This window comes from Struthio camelus, chromosome 7 (assembly GCF_040807025.1).
Source record: "Struthio camelus isolate bStrCam1 chromosome 7, bStrCam1.hap1, whole genome shotgun sequence".
Taxonomy (NCBI): domain Eukaryota; kingdom Metazoa; phylum Chordata; class Aves; order Struthioniformes; family Struthionidae; genus Struthio; species Struthio camelus.
Genome location: NC_090948.1, coordinates 19765788 through 19779814, shown reverse-complemented (window position 1 = coordinate 19779814; position 14027 = coordinate 19765788). Strand labels below are relative to the sequence as shown.

Here is a 14027-nt window from a genome sequence, read left to right as displayed (position 1 = left end):
AAAAACCTCACACATGAATCTCACTAACAACTTGAAAAGTGATAGAGTATTATTGTTGTTTAATAGTTTGTTCTTGAATAGCACGAGATAGAAAGTAAATTTCTGTCAAGTTCTAGTGTTACCCGTGTTTGCAGTGCCTCTTTGCTTAATGATAAAAGCTGTTAAAATGGTTTAATTTGTAATATTTTTGAACACCTTGTTGGCCTGGAAAATTGATATTCTAGAATCTTTTCTTCCCTGTTACTAAGTCGTGCAAGCTGTTAACGGTGGTGCTTCAGAGTTACGGATGCTTTTAACCACACTTTCAAATTATGAAAGTGGAAACCTAGAAAAGTATAATTATTGAAACTTTCTTGTTATATGCTGTTATACCTCCTTTATGGTATGAAATTGGTCCAGCACCCATGCTTGTTACTTTGAAAATTCTTTAAGTAATCCCATACGCTTTGTTAGACAGGAGTAGTGCAACTTTGCTTTTTAGTCTTGTAGAACTGTTGCTCTAGTTTCATGAAATAAAGTGGTATAGGTAACTGTTAGTTGATATGTGATGCCTGTTGTTCATGTTACGGAGTACAATCGCTCTTCTCTCTTCTATGCTGCGTCAAGAAGCCCATAGCTTCATATTTTCCTGTGTGTAACAAGAGATGAAACTTGGCACTCCTTGTGAGAAATCCAATTGAAGCGGGAGAAAAAAATGAATTGACAGCTGAAGTGGCAGATAGTACTTTGAAAGCTGGGAGGTTGACCTAGAAACCTCCTCAGTGTCTATTTGGGATTTGATTTTTTTTTTTTTTTTCTGATTCCCAGAATTTTTCAGTAAAGTCTGTTCTTGCTATAAGCATCTTCTTGCTTTAACCACCTTGTGGCCAGTGCTAGTTCAGTGATTTTTAACAAGATTTAACTCTTGGGGTTTTTCTTTGGGGGGGGTGGGGGGGAAGTCCGTAGGCATTAGCAGAAATTCTTTTGGAGACATTACTTGAATTTATTAGCTTAAGTGACATAGGAAGGCAGCCTCCTGGAGACTCTATTGATGCTTCCATTCTTGGGCAGTGTTACTGTGCTTGAATTGAAGGGAAATAATCTTTGTGGTGATAGCTTTAATAAGCTGTGCAACACTGAGATTAATTGTAAGGATGTTTTTAGAGGTCCATCTGCTGTGCAGAGGTGTGTGTATGTAGAGGGGAGAGATTTTAAAACTTTAGCAGAATGTGTGCCAATCCCTTTTGTTTCCTCAATAGAAGTCACAACGAACTGAATGAATAAACTTGTTTCAGTGTCAGGATTAGAATTTGGGGCGGGGAAATGAACAGCATTAAAAGAAATTATAGTGCACGGGATCAGTGCTTTGTTTAATTGGGTTATTAATGTGGCTTGATATCTACTTTAAAGAGAGACAATGCTTAATAGAATAAAAGTTCTTCCGTGCTGTTGCCTATCCTTGTCAGTTTTTCTCTAGCACGCTTAAAACGTAATTGGATCTGTGCTACTTAATTGATACAATTGGTACTTGTCGGCCTCTTGGGAGTTTGTCTGTAATCCAAGGATTCTTGTCGCTCACTTCTAGGAGTTCGACTTTTGTGGTTTCGTCCTAGCTAGATCAAAACTTAACAAGATGCATGTTAACTTTATATTATTTATTGTTAGCATTGTCAAATTTACTGGTTTTCTTTTAAAGCTGTATAGTTTTTGGCACTGAGGATGCAAGTTTGTCTTCTAAAATTGAATAATTTTATCCACATCTAGTAAAGTACTTTGTCCGACTCGTGTACCCTACTTTACTTAGGGTCAGCCAATGCTTGTGAACTGCCTTAATGCGGCTGTTCTTCTTTTATGCAAGTTTGCTTAGGCACTGGAAGAAGTAGCTGTGGGCCGTCAGGCATACGTTACACAGCGCAGTCCAGGACTGCTTAGAGATACATAAATGAGCTCAGAATGGTCTAGCTGGCATGCGTGATTCTTCTGAGGCAGGATGAACAACTTCAGTTTTGAATATTTTCTGTAGTTATCAAAGGTGCATGCACAAAGGAACTGTGCAGGTGTACTTTTTTTTTTTCCTTCTTATTAAAACATCTACTTCCTTTAAAGAAAGAAATAAAAGACCCAAATTGGGATATCTTTATCTTAAGCCCAAAGGCAGTTTGAGTGAAAGGCTTTTTTTTCCCCCTACTCCAAGCGCTCACCTGTCTATAGGGTAATAGTCTTATCTCTATTTTCTTTCTAAGAATTGAAAGTAGAAATGCCCATCCCTTCACATATCAGCTACTGATGCCAGTTTTCAAAGTGATCTTACAAATATGGTTACTGTGTTTTTCAGGAAAAAGTGTTTAATCTGTTTACAGGTTTGTTTTTGGCAGTAGGTAAAAGAATCTAGTATCATCCTTGAATAAAATGATTGTTCTTACTTTCTATTAAAGTTTTCTATTAAAACTGAGATTTGGTTCTTACCTAGTTTGGTTCTGTGACATATTCAGTAGTTTTTAATAAATACTAAATATGCTGCAATAAAGAATTAAAGAGCACTTTTTTTTTTTTTAAGAACAATATTCCCTAAACTACTGAAACCATGCATGTGACTCTTCCAAAGTTGTTGTGGTGTGTGTGTGTGTTCGTTTTTTACTTAAAGCAATAAAAGTTTAAGGTAATGTTATACATGATCTACCAATAGCAGTTTTTGTGGTGTCGTTTCTAGACTTTCAGAACATATGTTTTCTGAAAATCTTACTTGGGTCTATGAGTGAACTAGGATATACATTACAAACCTTTAATGTAGAATAATTTAAAGCTTCAATTTCTGAAGTACAATGCTAATATGTTAATTCACACCTATTTTCTGTTCTTCTTGGAAAAAATTTTTACTTGCTCTTGTTGAGGGAGTTGCCTTTATATTTTTTTTTTAAACTTCTTTCATGAAAAGATGTGCTGCTTTTTTTTTTTTCCTTAGTGTCTGGGAACAGAGCTGTATTTGTGGTACAAACTTGTATTATTTTATACTAAACTGTAAGTATTTGTGGTTAGTGCTAAAAGTAGTAAAACCTCTGATCTTGTGCGTCTGCCCTGGTAGAGGTTCACAATAAAACTGGTAGTCACCATTTAAATGAAGATTCAAGTTCTCTACAGTAAGAGTAGTCACCATAATTTCTAATTTTATTTCATGATACTCGGAAGAGTAGAGCATGTATCACTAGAAAATTTGGTCTATGACCTCTTGACTCTGCATGTGAAAAAATGATCTCTGTCCAGACATGGGTAGTTACAGATAAAATCTATTGACTTAACTACAGGCAAGAAACTAAACTCAGCTTGAGTGAGCGGTGGGCCTTCCTTTGCTTGTAGGAGGACTGACTTTCACAACTGAACTCAGCAGAACAGATGAGTCAAAAATCAGCTGTTCTTCAACAGGTCTTGCAGAGTCTGCATCTTAGCTGTCAGCTGCCCTATCTGGTGGGATATGCCCTGCATCTTCAGTGCTGGTCGAGTGCTTTAAACTGTATCTTTACCTCTTACAGATGAGTATTACCTCATATCTGGTGAAATGAAATTCTGTCAGCTCAAATTTTCATTCAGTGTACAATGTACTGTTTCATTCAGTACACTTCATCAAATGCATAGTAAGGTTATTGGAATCCTTGAGTGCAGTAACACAAAATATGTGAGGAAATACACCGGAAAGTGATGGGTATTTTAGTTGCCCAAATTCTTGGGATCCATGCATGCTTGATGGTTTCTTGGATCTAATCTTCAAATAACTTCCAGAGCACAGGCGGCTTTGGCAAGAAGCATCTCCTATAGGAAAGATACTCTAATGTATTTTTGCATCTTGGGGAAATATGCAGCCGTGACAACTTCTGAACCTGAAGCTATTTTGGTCTTTCCTTTGACTCTTTCTAGTACTGCTCATAGGCTTCACTCTGTATGTGTCTGCGCTTTGCTTTTTTGGGGGGGGGAGGGGGAGGGAGAGAGAAAACTTTAAGCCACATTAGTGTTGTGCAAAGACTTCGACTGTCCTTACTTTGAAAATCTGAGGCTGTGCCTTTGCCCTTGTAAGACTTGTTATCCCATTTAACTTTATAGATTTCAACTTGTGTAATCAGCTTTATTAAGCTGTATGCTAACTTCAGAATTGTCAGTTATGTTTCCATAATGCTATCAAATAACCCTGAATATGTATCGCCCTCTGCTTCTTCCTGGGAGAACTAATGTGTATAAGAAAGTGTTGTTTATTAGGTGTGAGATTCATTTGGGAGGAGTTTCTAGAGAAGACTGTTGAATTTGTTCAGGAGGCTACAATGACCTAATTAGTTAGTAATTGATTACTTCTTGGTTTTGGTGTCTTAACCAACGTGAGATATTTTGGTTAATATGAGATGGAATTTGTTTTACAGTTGATAAAGCAACAGATATACAAGAATAAGCAGTCCTTAAGTAGTAATCGGGGGGAAAAAAAAATTTAGACTCTGACTGTGCTTAAGAGTAAGAACAGAGTGTTGGATGAAAGTACATTATTAAAGTACCTTGAATTTGCTCCCTTAAAGATGACTTTTCAGTTCTTAATATGCTGCGTTTGAATTCCAGCATGTGAAAGAGAATTGTAGAAAAATTAGTGCTTAATCTTTGAGTAAGGAGAATATTAACCCACAAGCAAACTTGGATTGGGAATAGGTTGCGTATTTTCTCTCAGATAACCTTTTTTTAAACTTGCTAAACTGTAAGAATGGGTTTTCCAGTAATTTGGTGGTAGACAAAGGCCAAATAAAAGAGAACGCTTAAGATCTGAGGTTTTCATCTGGCTCTGTCCAGCCTTTTTCTTAAAGACTTTCTCCTATTTCTGTTTTATTGACCTACTCAGTGGAAAAAGGAAAGATATTCTTTCTTCTGCAGTATCTTCTCTGTATTAAGGGCTCTTAAGTGTTTCTTTCCAAATAGACTGCATGTGAGAATCCAGTGAGGCAAAACAGATTGGTCATAATAGATGTATGTGTATACATACATACGTGTGTGTGTGTGTGTATGTATACATATATATACGCATATACTGCCACTGAGTACAGTGTAGGTATTCCAGATGACAAAGATTTGGTGGCCTTGCTAAAGGCTTCAGAAACACAAAACACATGAAAAACGTGTGATTGGTGTTTTTTTCCTTAACTTTACAGGTGATTACTCAAATATAACTGCTCAGTAATTAATATTGGAAGTATACTTATGCAGATTTCTTAAATGTAACTGATTCTTGAGTGCTAAGTATTAATATTGAACTGTAACAGATAGGATTAAGCTGATAAATTAAACTTTCTCATTCATCTTCATTTAACAATCCTGAAAAGCTGTATCGTCTTGCTATATTTCAACTTGAAATGCTAGCTCCGTCCTGTCTTAATTTAATATTACATATTTACAAATTACTTAGTAAGTGCTAAAGAATTTTCTTCCCTAATTAGAAGGGAAGCTGAAAGTTGAAATTTCATTTTTATTAATCTTGTTTAGGAATATGAAGCGCGTACAGGAAGAATGTATAAACCTCCTCCCTCATCAACAAGACGTAAAAATATTGAGTTTGAACCGCTTTCAACTACTGCTCTGATTTTGGAGGATCGACCAGCGTAAGTATAATTCTGCTGTGGAGTAGGTGATGACTGTGAATTTATTTGTTAGATTATGCTTATGATGAGTTACTTTTGTGTAAGAAGCTTGAAGATTATCATTTGATTATTCTACCCCAATTGATAGTCCAAAAAATACCTCCAGAAGGATCTGCAATTATTAGTCTGTATAATAAATTCCTTCTTTAATGGAGCCCACTGGCTGCCTGTGATAGTGTCATAGGCACCCTTAATCAGGAAAATTCTCTGAAGGCTTTTATGGATTTCTTCCCTGTCCTTTCCCTGCTGTCTGAGTGTGCGCTTCCCTCTCCTTCCCCCAGTTCTGAAAACTTAAGGCTTCCCTACTGGTCTAGGAAATCTAATCACTAACAGTTGTTCTGTCAGCAAACTTGGAGAGTGCTCTACCAGAAGAGTCTTCCTTAGTAGGTAAGTAACAGTAGTAACAGTAGAGTGGGAGGAATAGGTTTTAAAACACCAGAAATACAAAATGAATAATCAGTATTTGTAATCGGAAGGTATTTGACAACTACAGTTAAATGCTCTGTTGGTACCAGGGTGAAAATGAGTTTACTGAAACTGTTTATTCCCTCCCATCCCAATTAAGTCGTCTTGACTCCTTAAAACTACTGTTGAAGGCGAGCAGCAGCAAATGTAGATGCAAAAAAAATGTGCTAAGTACAAATAAGAACAGTAATGAAAAATGGGTGATAACGACAATAATGAGTAACATCTGGAATATGGACTTCCCAGCGCAAGAAAAACATGGTCCAGCACAGGGCTCCAAGTATGATTAAGGGACTCGCACATCTCGTACAAAGAGAAGCTGAGAGCTGGGACTCTTTAGCCTGGAAGAGAAAAGGCTCAGGGGGATCTTATCAATGCGTACAAATGTCTGATGGGAAGATGTAAAAATGATGGAGCCAGGCTCTTCTCAGTGGTGCACAGTGACAGGACAAGAGGCAGTGGGCACAAACTGAAACATGAGAAATTCCATTTAAACATAAGAAAACACTTTTTTTTTTTTTCTTTTTCCTGTGAGGGTGATTGAACGCTGGAGCAGGTTGCCCAGAGAGGTTTTAGAATCTCTGTCCTTGGAGATATTCAAAACTTGACTGTACAAGGGCTTGAGTAACCTGCTCTAGTTGAACGGACTTGAGCAGGGGATTAGGACTAGACAGTTTCCAGAGATCCCTTCCAACCCCAACTATGCTGTGATTCTGTAATTTTTAGTCTGTATCTTCAGCTATGCTGCCTTCAACAACTGTGAAGGAAAGAGGAGGATCTCCTGGCTAGGAACGGGTGCTTATGTGGAAAGCAAATGGAGCAAGGCTTTCAGATTACACCTTGAGAGAAAGCTTATGATAGCACTGTTAAGCATTTGCTCTAATGAATTTCAATTCGAAAATGGAATATATAGTGCTGGAGTGTTTCCTTAGAGATTCTCTCTAGTGGTGTATAAGCTTATTCAGTGCTAAAACAGGAATATCTGGAATGGAGGTACAGACTGCTATAAGACTCTATAATTGCGTTGTTTCTCTTACTGTGGTGGACAGTAAGACATGGAGTTAACTGCCTTACTGATATTTTCCTATACTTTCAAATTTTTACAATTTGAAAAATCAAATTTACCAGAAGTATGCTTTTAAGAATGTAGCACTCCCACTTGTATCAAATTTGAGTACCATCTCCAATGTGTAATGTGTTGCCGTATTTTATGATCTTTGAAAATAAATTCTGGTCTCGTTCTGACAAATATTAAGAAAATTAAATTTTCTGCTTGCATAAAAGGAGGTGGGGAAATTCGTTTTTCTTGCTCATTAAAATGACAAACTCTTCAGTCTGTTTTGAACCAGAGTAGACTAGAGTTTGGGTGAGAACCTGCGACCTAACATTGTTGTATTTTCTTTTGTTTTAGAATGAGTCCACTGGGGTAAAAAGAAGTGTTTATTTGGCACTTAAGTTAGTGCCGAAAAACAAATTAACGTGAAACTAGCATGCTGGTAGCTCTGCAACAAACTTCCTTAACTTCAGCTCTAGACATAAATTGGGTCTGTCCTCCCTTGGATAAACCCATCTTCTCTTCTGATAGTTTAAAGGAACTGCCTATAATGAATGAAAACCTTTACCTCTTATTGAAAATAACAATCAAAATTTCATATGAAAAAATGGAGTAGAGATATACTGGTATGTTTAATGACTTAGGTATGCACATACATAAATGTGATGGCACTATATTGGAAGAAATAAACTGTATATGGAATATTAGTGTTTTTCTTTACTCACTTTGTGAGCTTGCTTTCTCTAGTATATCAAAGAGAATAATTTTGATAGAAATTCTTAGTTCATTAAGAGTTTTTTCTTGAGCCTGTCCTTAGAGTTTGGTTTTTATTGTATACTTTTTTTTTTCCCCTGCTAAGCCTGATTTAATAAAGTTAGTTTTGTAGTTCAGTTAATTTTCCTAGCAGAAGTCGTCTTCATAGCTGTTTTTGCCTCAATAGATACTCCTTATAGGTGCAGGTATACATAGGAGTGGATACATAGGAATGGAACTTACTTGTGGCCCACAAAAGTGACCCTGATAATAGTCTGTGTCTTATAATGGATACTGAATTGTCATACTGTAATGTTTGTATGTGCATGTTTTTGTTGTCTGTGGTGCTTCCGCTTTTTAAACGGAAAGCTCTGTGTAACAACATGTCATTACAGATGTTCAATGAATCTAATAATTTCAGAGACTGGCGACTAAGGTCGGGCATGAACAAACTTTTCTGCCAGTAGTTTATTTTTCTACATGCAAATTGAAAGGAAAAAGAGCTGGAATTTTGGGAGATCTTGGACGTGCCACGGTGTGACTTCGGATAGGGTGCTAGTTTCTCTTACTCCTGCCCTGCTTTACAGGGAAGCTATAGGTGAACCAATAACCTGAAGTAGTAAGTGTCTGCTAGTTCTGGAAAGAATAGCAGTCTTCTACTACCGTTACTGAAACATGAGGACATCTCCAGACCTCACCGTAGAGAGGAACTAAGTTAAAATCTGTTTTGAAATGGTTCCGAATGTCATTTGTGTACTGAATTCAGGAACAACTTGTTTTCAGAAATCTTCCTGCCAAATCTGTGGAGGAGGCATTACGTCACCGACAAGAATATGATGAAATGGTGGCAGAGGCCAAAAAACGAGGTATGTTAACTACCAAAAAATCTTTTTTTTTTTTTTTTAAATAGTTAGAAAGTAATTTATGGCGCTTAGGCTAGTCTTTATGCTAAAAACAACCTTGTTTGGTATTTACCTTTCTCTGGTACATGAGTGCACACACTTTAAAACCAGAACTCTCTTCTCAGATTGTTTCCTTACTCCATGACCATAAACATAACTGGATTCAGAAGTCAGTTTAACTTTTTTCTATAATTTTTAAATAGAAACTTGGGAGGTTTTAACTACTTATATAATGTGATCAGCGGGAAACTATCAAGATGCTCAGACTTTTCTTTAGCAGCCTTACTGCAGTTGCTGCTAAAACTGTAATACGGTTGACTTCTTAAACATTTTTTTCCAGGAAATTGTGATCAATTTCAATATGAAGAGAGTTGAAAACTTACTTTTTTCTGACCATCTGTACCTATGTGAACTATCTGTACCTACTCCCACTAGTCTGGTTTTTAAATTAAACAGCTGTAGCATGTGGTACTGTGTCAATCTGAATAGTTTATTGATGAAAATTAGCAATGACTGTTATAAGGACTTCTGTAGGGTCCATTTCACATCTAGTTTTCAGGGAACAAGCTATTTTAAGAATTTAAGCTGCATATTTTACTTGAGCTGTTGTCACTCAGATCTAAGCTTCAGAAGTGATCAAACCTCTGTATGGATCTAGGTAATCTTATTCTGAAAGGCAGAAATCCAAGGCACTTCAGAACTCGTTTTGCTCTTCTCTCGTGGTGCGCGTCTTGTTAGGTGTGATCTGTGGGCCACTTCCTATAGCAGCATCTTTCCTGAAGGGTCAGCCATGTACAGTTTTATGTTTTAGTACGTGTGCCCTAGTATTCATTAAATTACGGAAGCTCTGTGAGCAGCAGTTTAAGACTTAACTGTCAGTAAACTAGTCAGTTTACTGAGCCACATTAGTTTACTGGGGATAGAAGTTTACTGTGTTGGTATGTTTAATGCAGCTGAGGTAGAGCCACTTAAAAAGGGCACATCTTGCAGTTTCACAGCAGTTTTTGATGCTGTTAAGGTAGCAGGTCCATTTTTGCTATTAGCCATTTTAATAAGAGGGATTTAGAAATGATCCATTTTAGCATAAGGCAAAATAACTCTTGCTTTTTCTCTTGTTCAGGAATACTGGTGACTTTGCCTTAGATCTTTAGGTCTTTTTTCCAAAAACGAAATATGCAGATGTGTAATACTTTTTGGTGGCGCTTTCAGTAAACTTTAAATTTGAGAATGGATCTAAAACTGTGCTTTTGAACAGTATAGTTATTGCTAATAGTCTAAATGTGGAAGTAACCGTGTACTGCGTAGGACATGGTATCAAATTCTCTGCAGGAAGAACAATGCTGCTGGTAGACTTGCTTTATTAGTCCTTCTACATGTTGCAGAAGAAAAGTGCTACTAGTTCTCCAATAGGATTTCTCCTGTTCCAACTGCTTTCTATTTAATTAACTTAAAATAGTCTCTAATCTTTGAATAATGATCCTTAAATAGGTTTCTCTGGAGATGAGTTAAAATAAACCAAACACTTTTTGAGACCGGTAATTTGACGGCATGTAGAAGTTGCAAGAGAGCTTCACTTGCATTTTTATGTTCTTTAGTGACATCCTTCAGGTGTTAGAGATCAGTATATTTCTGAGGAAAAGCTCGCTGTAATGTTCAGTTTCTGATAAACTGATCTATTGGTAGCTGAAAGGGCTGATCTTACTCTAGCATTTAAAGCTCAAATTTTTTGAAAGGTAGTGGAACACATTATGTGAATGCTTTGATCTGAAGGTACATGTCTCTTATAAGGAGGAATTAAATAGTATATTTAAGAACAGTACTCTGTCCTTGTGTAGAAAGGTACCCACTGCCTATGCACTAATAGGAATCTTTCTGTTTTGGACTAACTCGGCGCTTTCTCACCGAATAGATCTACCCACTGGAGACTAACTTCATATTTAGCAATGGAAGCAGGATACAAACTGGGCATATCTGGCGTAGAAATAGCTTATCTACAACCGATATGGAGCTTGGTATTGCTCTCCCCCTTTTCCCTGCCATCACTCCTCAGAGTAGGACATAACTGCTGTTTTTATCTTGTCTGATTTTCTACAAAATTTGATATTTGCTTACAATCGATAGAAACAGCTAGTAAAGGATAGCTCGCAGAACTGTAATTTACCCTGATTCTTCAGATGTCATCTAAATAATTAGGCAAACTATTAGATAAATAATTCAACTGTTAAATACACTAACACAGAATTGTTAATATTACATTTAACAGAAATTAAAGAAGCACATAAAAGGAAAAAAATAATGAGAGAGCGTTTCAAGCAAGAAGAGAATATCGCTAGTGCTATGGTGATTTGGGTCAATGAAATACTACCTAACTGGGAAGGCATGTAAGTAAAGTTATGTTGTATAAATGAGGCACTCACGGCTTGTGTTCCTCCTCTGAAAACAGAGGAACCACGTACCTTGTTTTCCTCTTTCTCTTTTGTCAAGAAGTTCGTTGTAGTGACATCATATTATAGCGTGGCAGAGCAACATGAAATCCACTCTCTGAATGTTCTGCTGTGCGCCCTCACCCCCCCGTGTGGGTGGGTGGTGGGTGCCTTTCCACCCCCCAGGGCTTTAACAGAGGCACAGATCCTTACATTTTTATTTGAAAAAGAGTGTGTTATCTTGCTTGTAAAGTTGCTCAATGAATTTGGGAAAACAAGATTTGGAATGTATGGTTTTTGGGTTTTTTTCCCCCTCCCTGCTTCCCTGTCCTAGGCGAGCTACCCGAAGAGTTCGAGAACTGTGGTGGCAGGGATTACCTCCAAGCGTACGTGGGAAGGTTTGGAGTCTAGCTGTGGGAAACGAATTGAATATCACTCCTGGTATGCCTTAACAGATAATACTTTAATGCAAAATTAAGTTGATTATTTTCAAAGAAAAAACAGAACTTAATTAGGACATATTTGCTTTTAAAATAACTATATTTCACAACCTGGGAAGCACGCATGTGAGTGTTTTGTCTTATTTTTGTGTTTTGGGGGGGGGGTGGGAGGGTTGAGTTTTGTAGCAATGAAACAGGCATAGCCTGTAAAGTTATGGAAGTAGGCTTCAAAACCTGCTTATGGGGAAAAAAAAATGCTTAGTTGTCTTAGAGTTTAAAGGTCTGGTTCCTAAGACAAAACTTGCTGTTTAAAATTGAGAGTTTTGAATAATGATTTAGGGGAGGGGGAAGGAGTTGCTTTAATATTTCATGATTCTGATGAGCTGGAAGTGCTTCTTCTAACTCATTCAAAAAAAGAATAAAAATACAAATGATTTAAGATGTGATTGTCAAGATCTAATTTTTTATTTCTCTCGTAATTTGAATTTTCACCCCAGAAGAAAGCATAATATAGTGCATAATAGGTAACTCTATAGGTACTCCAGTGGTTAGTAGTAACCTTAAAAATAGATTATTTTTTTTTCTTTTTCGGTCCACTTGTAAGATGAAACCAAGCAACAACAACAAAGCTAAGCATATACCTTCTGTGCTTTAATTTTGGAGGGGCACTGTTGTTACTCATATCATCCTGTCTTTTTGCAGAACTGTATGAAATCTTCTTATCTAGGGCTAAGGAACGATGGAAAAGCTTCAGTGAGACTAGTTCAGAGAATGACATAGAAGGTAAGGTCTTCTGAATCCTAGATGTCTTCCTGTCACCCTATTTTTACCTACTTGTTTTTACAACTCCACAAAAATCTCTCAAGTTCAGCTGTAACGCAATGATAGGAATATTTATTCAAAGTTACCTGGGTGAGCTCCTCCTTAAATGTTTGCTTTTTTTTTTTTTTTTAAAATAACAAGTCAGTGAGAGGCTCAACAATATTTGCCAGTCAGTAAAGATGCATTAAAATACTGCATGTGCTAATTAACTTTCAAATGAATGTTTTCTTCTGGAATCCTGAAATTCCAGCTCTGCACCGTCTTGAAAATTTTAGATAAAACACAAAAAGAAATGAACAAAATTGGTTGAAATGAGCTGCCAAATTAGCCAGACTAGGACTGAAGAAAAGAACAAAAAGAAAAAAAACTAAATTCTAGCATGTTCATTTGCTTAGCCCTGCTTAGATTATTATGTTGGCATCTAGATCGCTTTCTGCAGAGATATCCCTTCCACGATTTTGGAAGAGCAAACAATTATTTTTGATTGTGGAACTGAAAGGTGAGGAGCATGTAATTCATTACATGTTTTGAATCCCTTTTGGGTTTCTTTAGTTACTACCCAGACTGCCTTTTCTCCCAAATCTATTAAATGAAAATGTTACCACACTTGCATCTGTACATACGATGGAGTTTTATCACTGGCATATTGTTGTTTCCTGTGAGTGTTCTTTCAGTTAAAAATAGCATCAATCATGTGCTTTAATAGTGGATATATCCTTGTCACCAGTACTACTGACTGCTCATGCTGTTAACGCTTTCTTGATTGCTTAGCTTTTTTATGGCACTGTCTTATGTGACATTGTCAGTACCAGCTGCCATGAGATAACTATTTTTTTTGAGTAGTCTCTTTGGGGAAAGAAAATGTCATTGTAATGCGAGAAATACTTTTGTTTGCCTTCCCTCATGGCCAGTCCTGATCTACTGTCTGCTTTTACAGTGAAGTATTTGTCTTCCTTAGACTGCTTCTGTGACTCATCTGAGACAAACTGTAAAGACTTGTGCATGTACACGACTGTATGCTTATCCCTGGAAAACGCATTTGGAATGTCCCTTGGTTTGTGTGTGTAGTGGGGAGGGTTTTTTTGTGTGTGTATTTTTTGTGAGGGAAGGAGACAGAGTTGGCGGGGGAAGCTTAGGTAGCTTATTTCAGAAAGGGGGTGGTAGTTCTGGATGAGAATGAAGGGGAGGAGGCACCATTTTTTGTCAAATATTTTAGGAAATAAAATTTTAAGGGAAAATTGAGACCAACGTGCTCTGGATAAAGAACAAGCCAGCCTACTGTTTTTATTCAGAATCTTTGGTAGCAAAGTCCAAAAAATCAATTGCTTCTGCCTTCTATAATATATTTGAGTAGCTCTAAGTTTATTTTTCTGTCCAAATATCTTGAACGCTTTTGTTTGGCAGATAAAGATTAAGCATAGAAAGTACCTTTTTGTGCCTTGGAGTGAAGAATTTGGTTGGTCAAAAGATGTTATCTGCTAGATGTGCTCAGAAGACCTGCAGTGACTGGCTCTAGTTCACTGAAATAC

General features: G+C 37.0%; 1 protein-coding gene across 1 annotated transcript in view; it reads left to right on the top strand.

Moving 5' to 3' along the window:
• TBC1D12 (TBC1 domain family member 12) overlaps nt 1-14027 on the top strand; it is a 50461-nt gene that overhangs the window by 27253 nt on the left and 9181 nt on the right. The window contains 5 exon segments of the mRNA XM_068950066.1: nt 5485-5600; nt 8695-8777; nt 11077-11194; nt 11571-11677; nt 12379-12459. Of these exon segments, the coding sequence (XP_068806167.1) occupies nt 5485-5600; nt 8695-8777; nt 11077-11194; nt 11571-11677; nt 12379-12459 (505 nt within the window).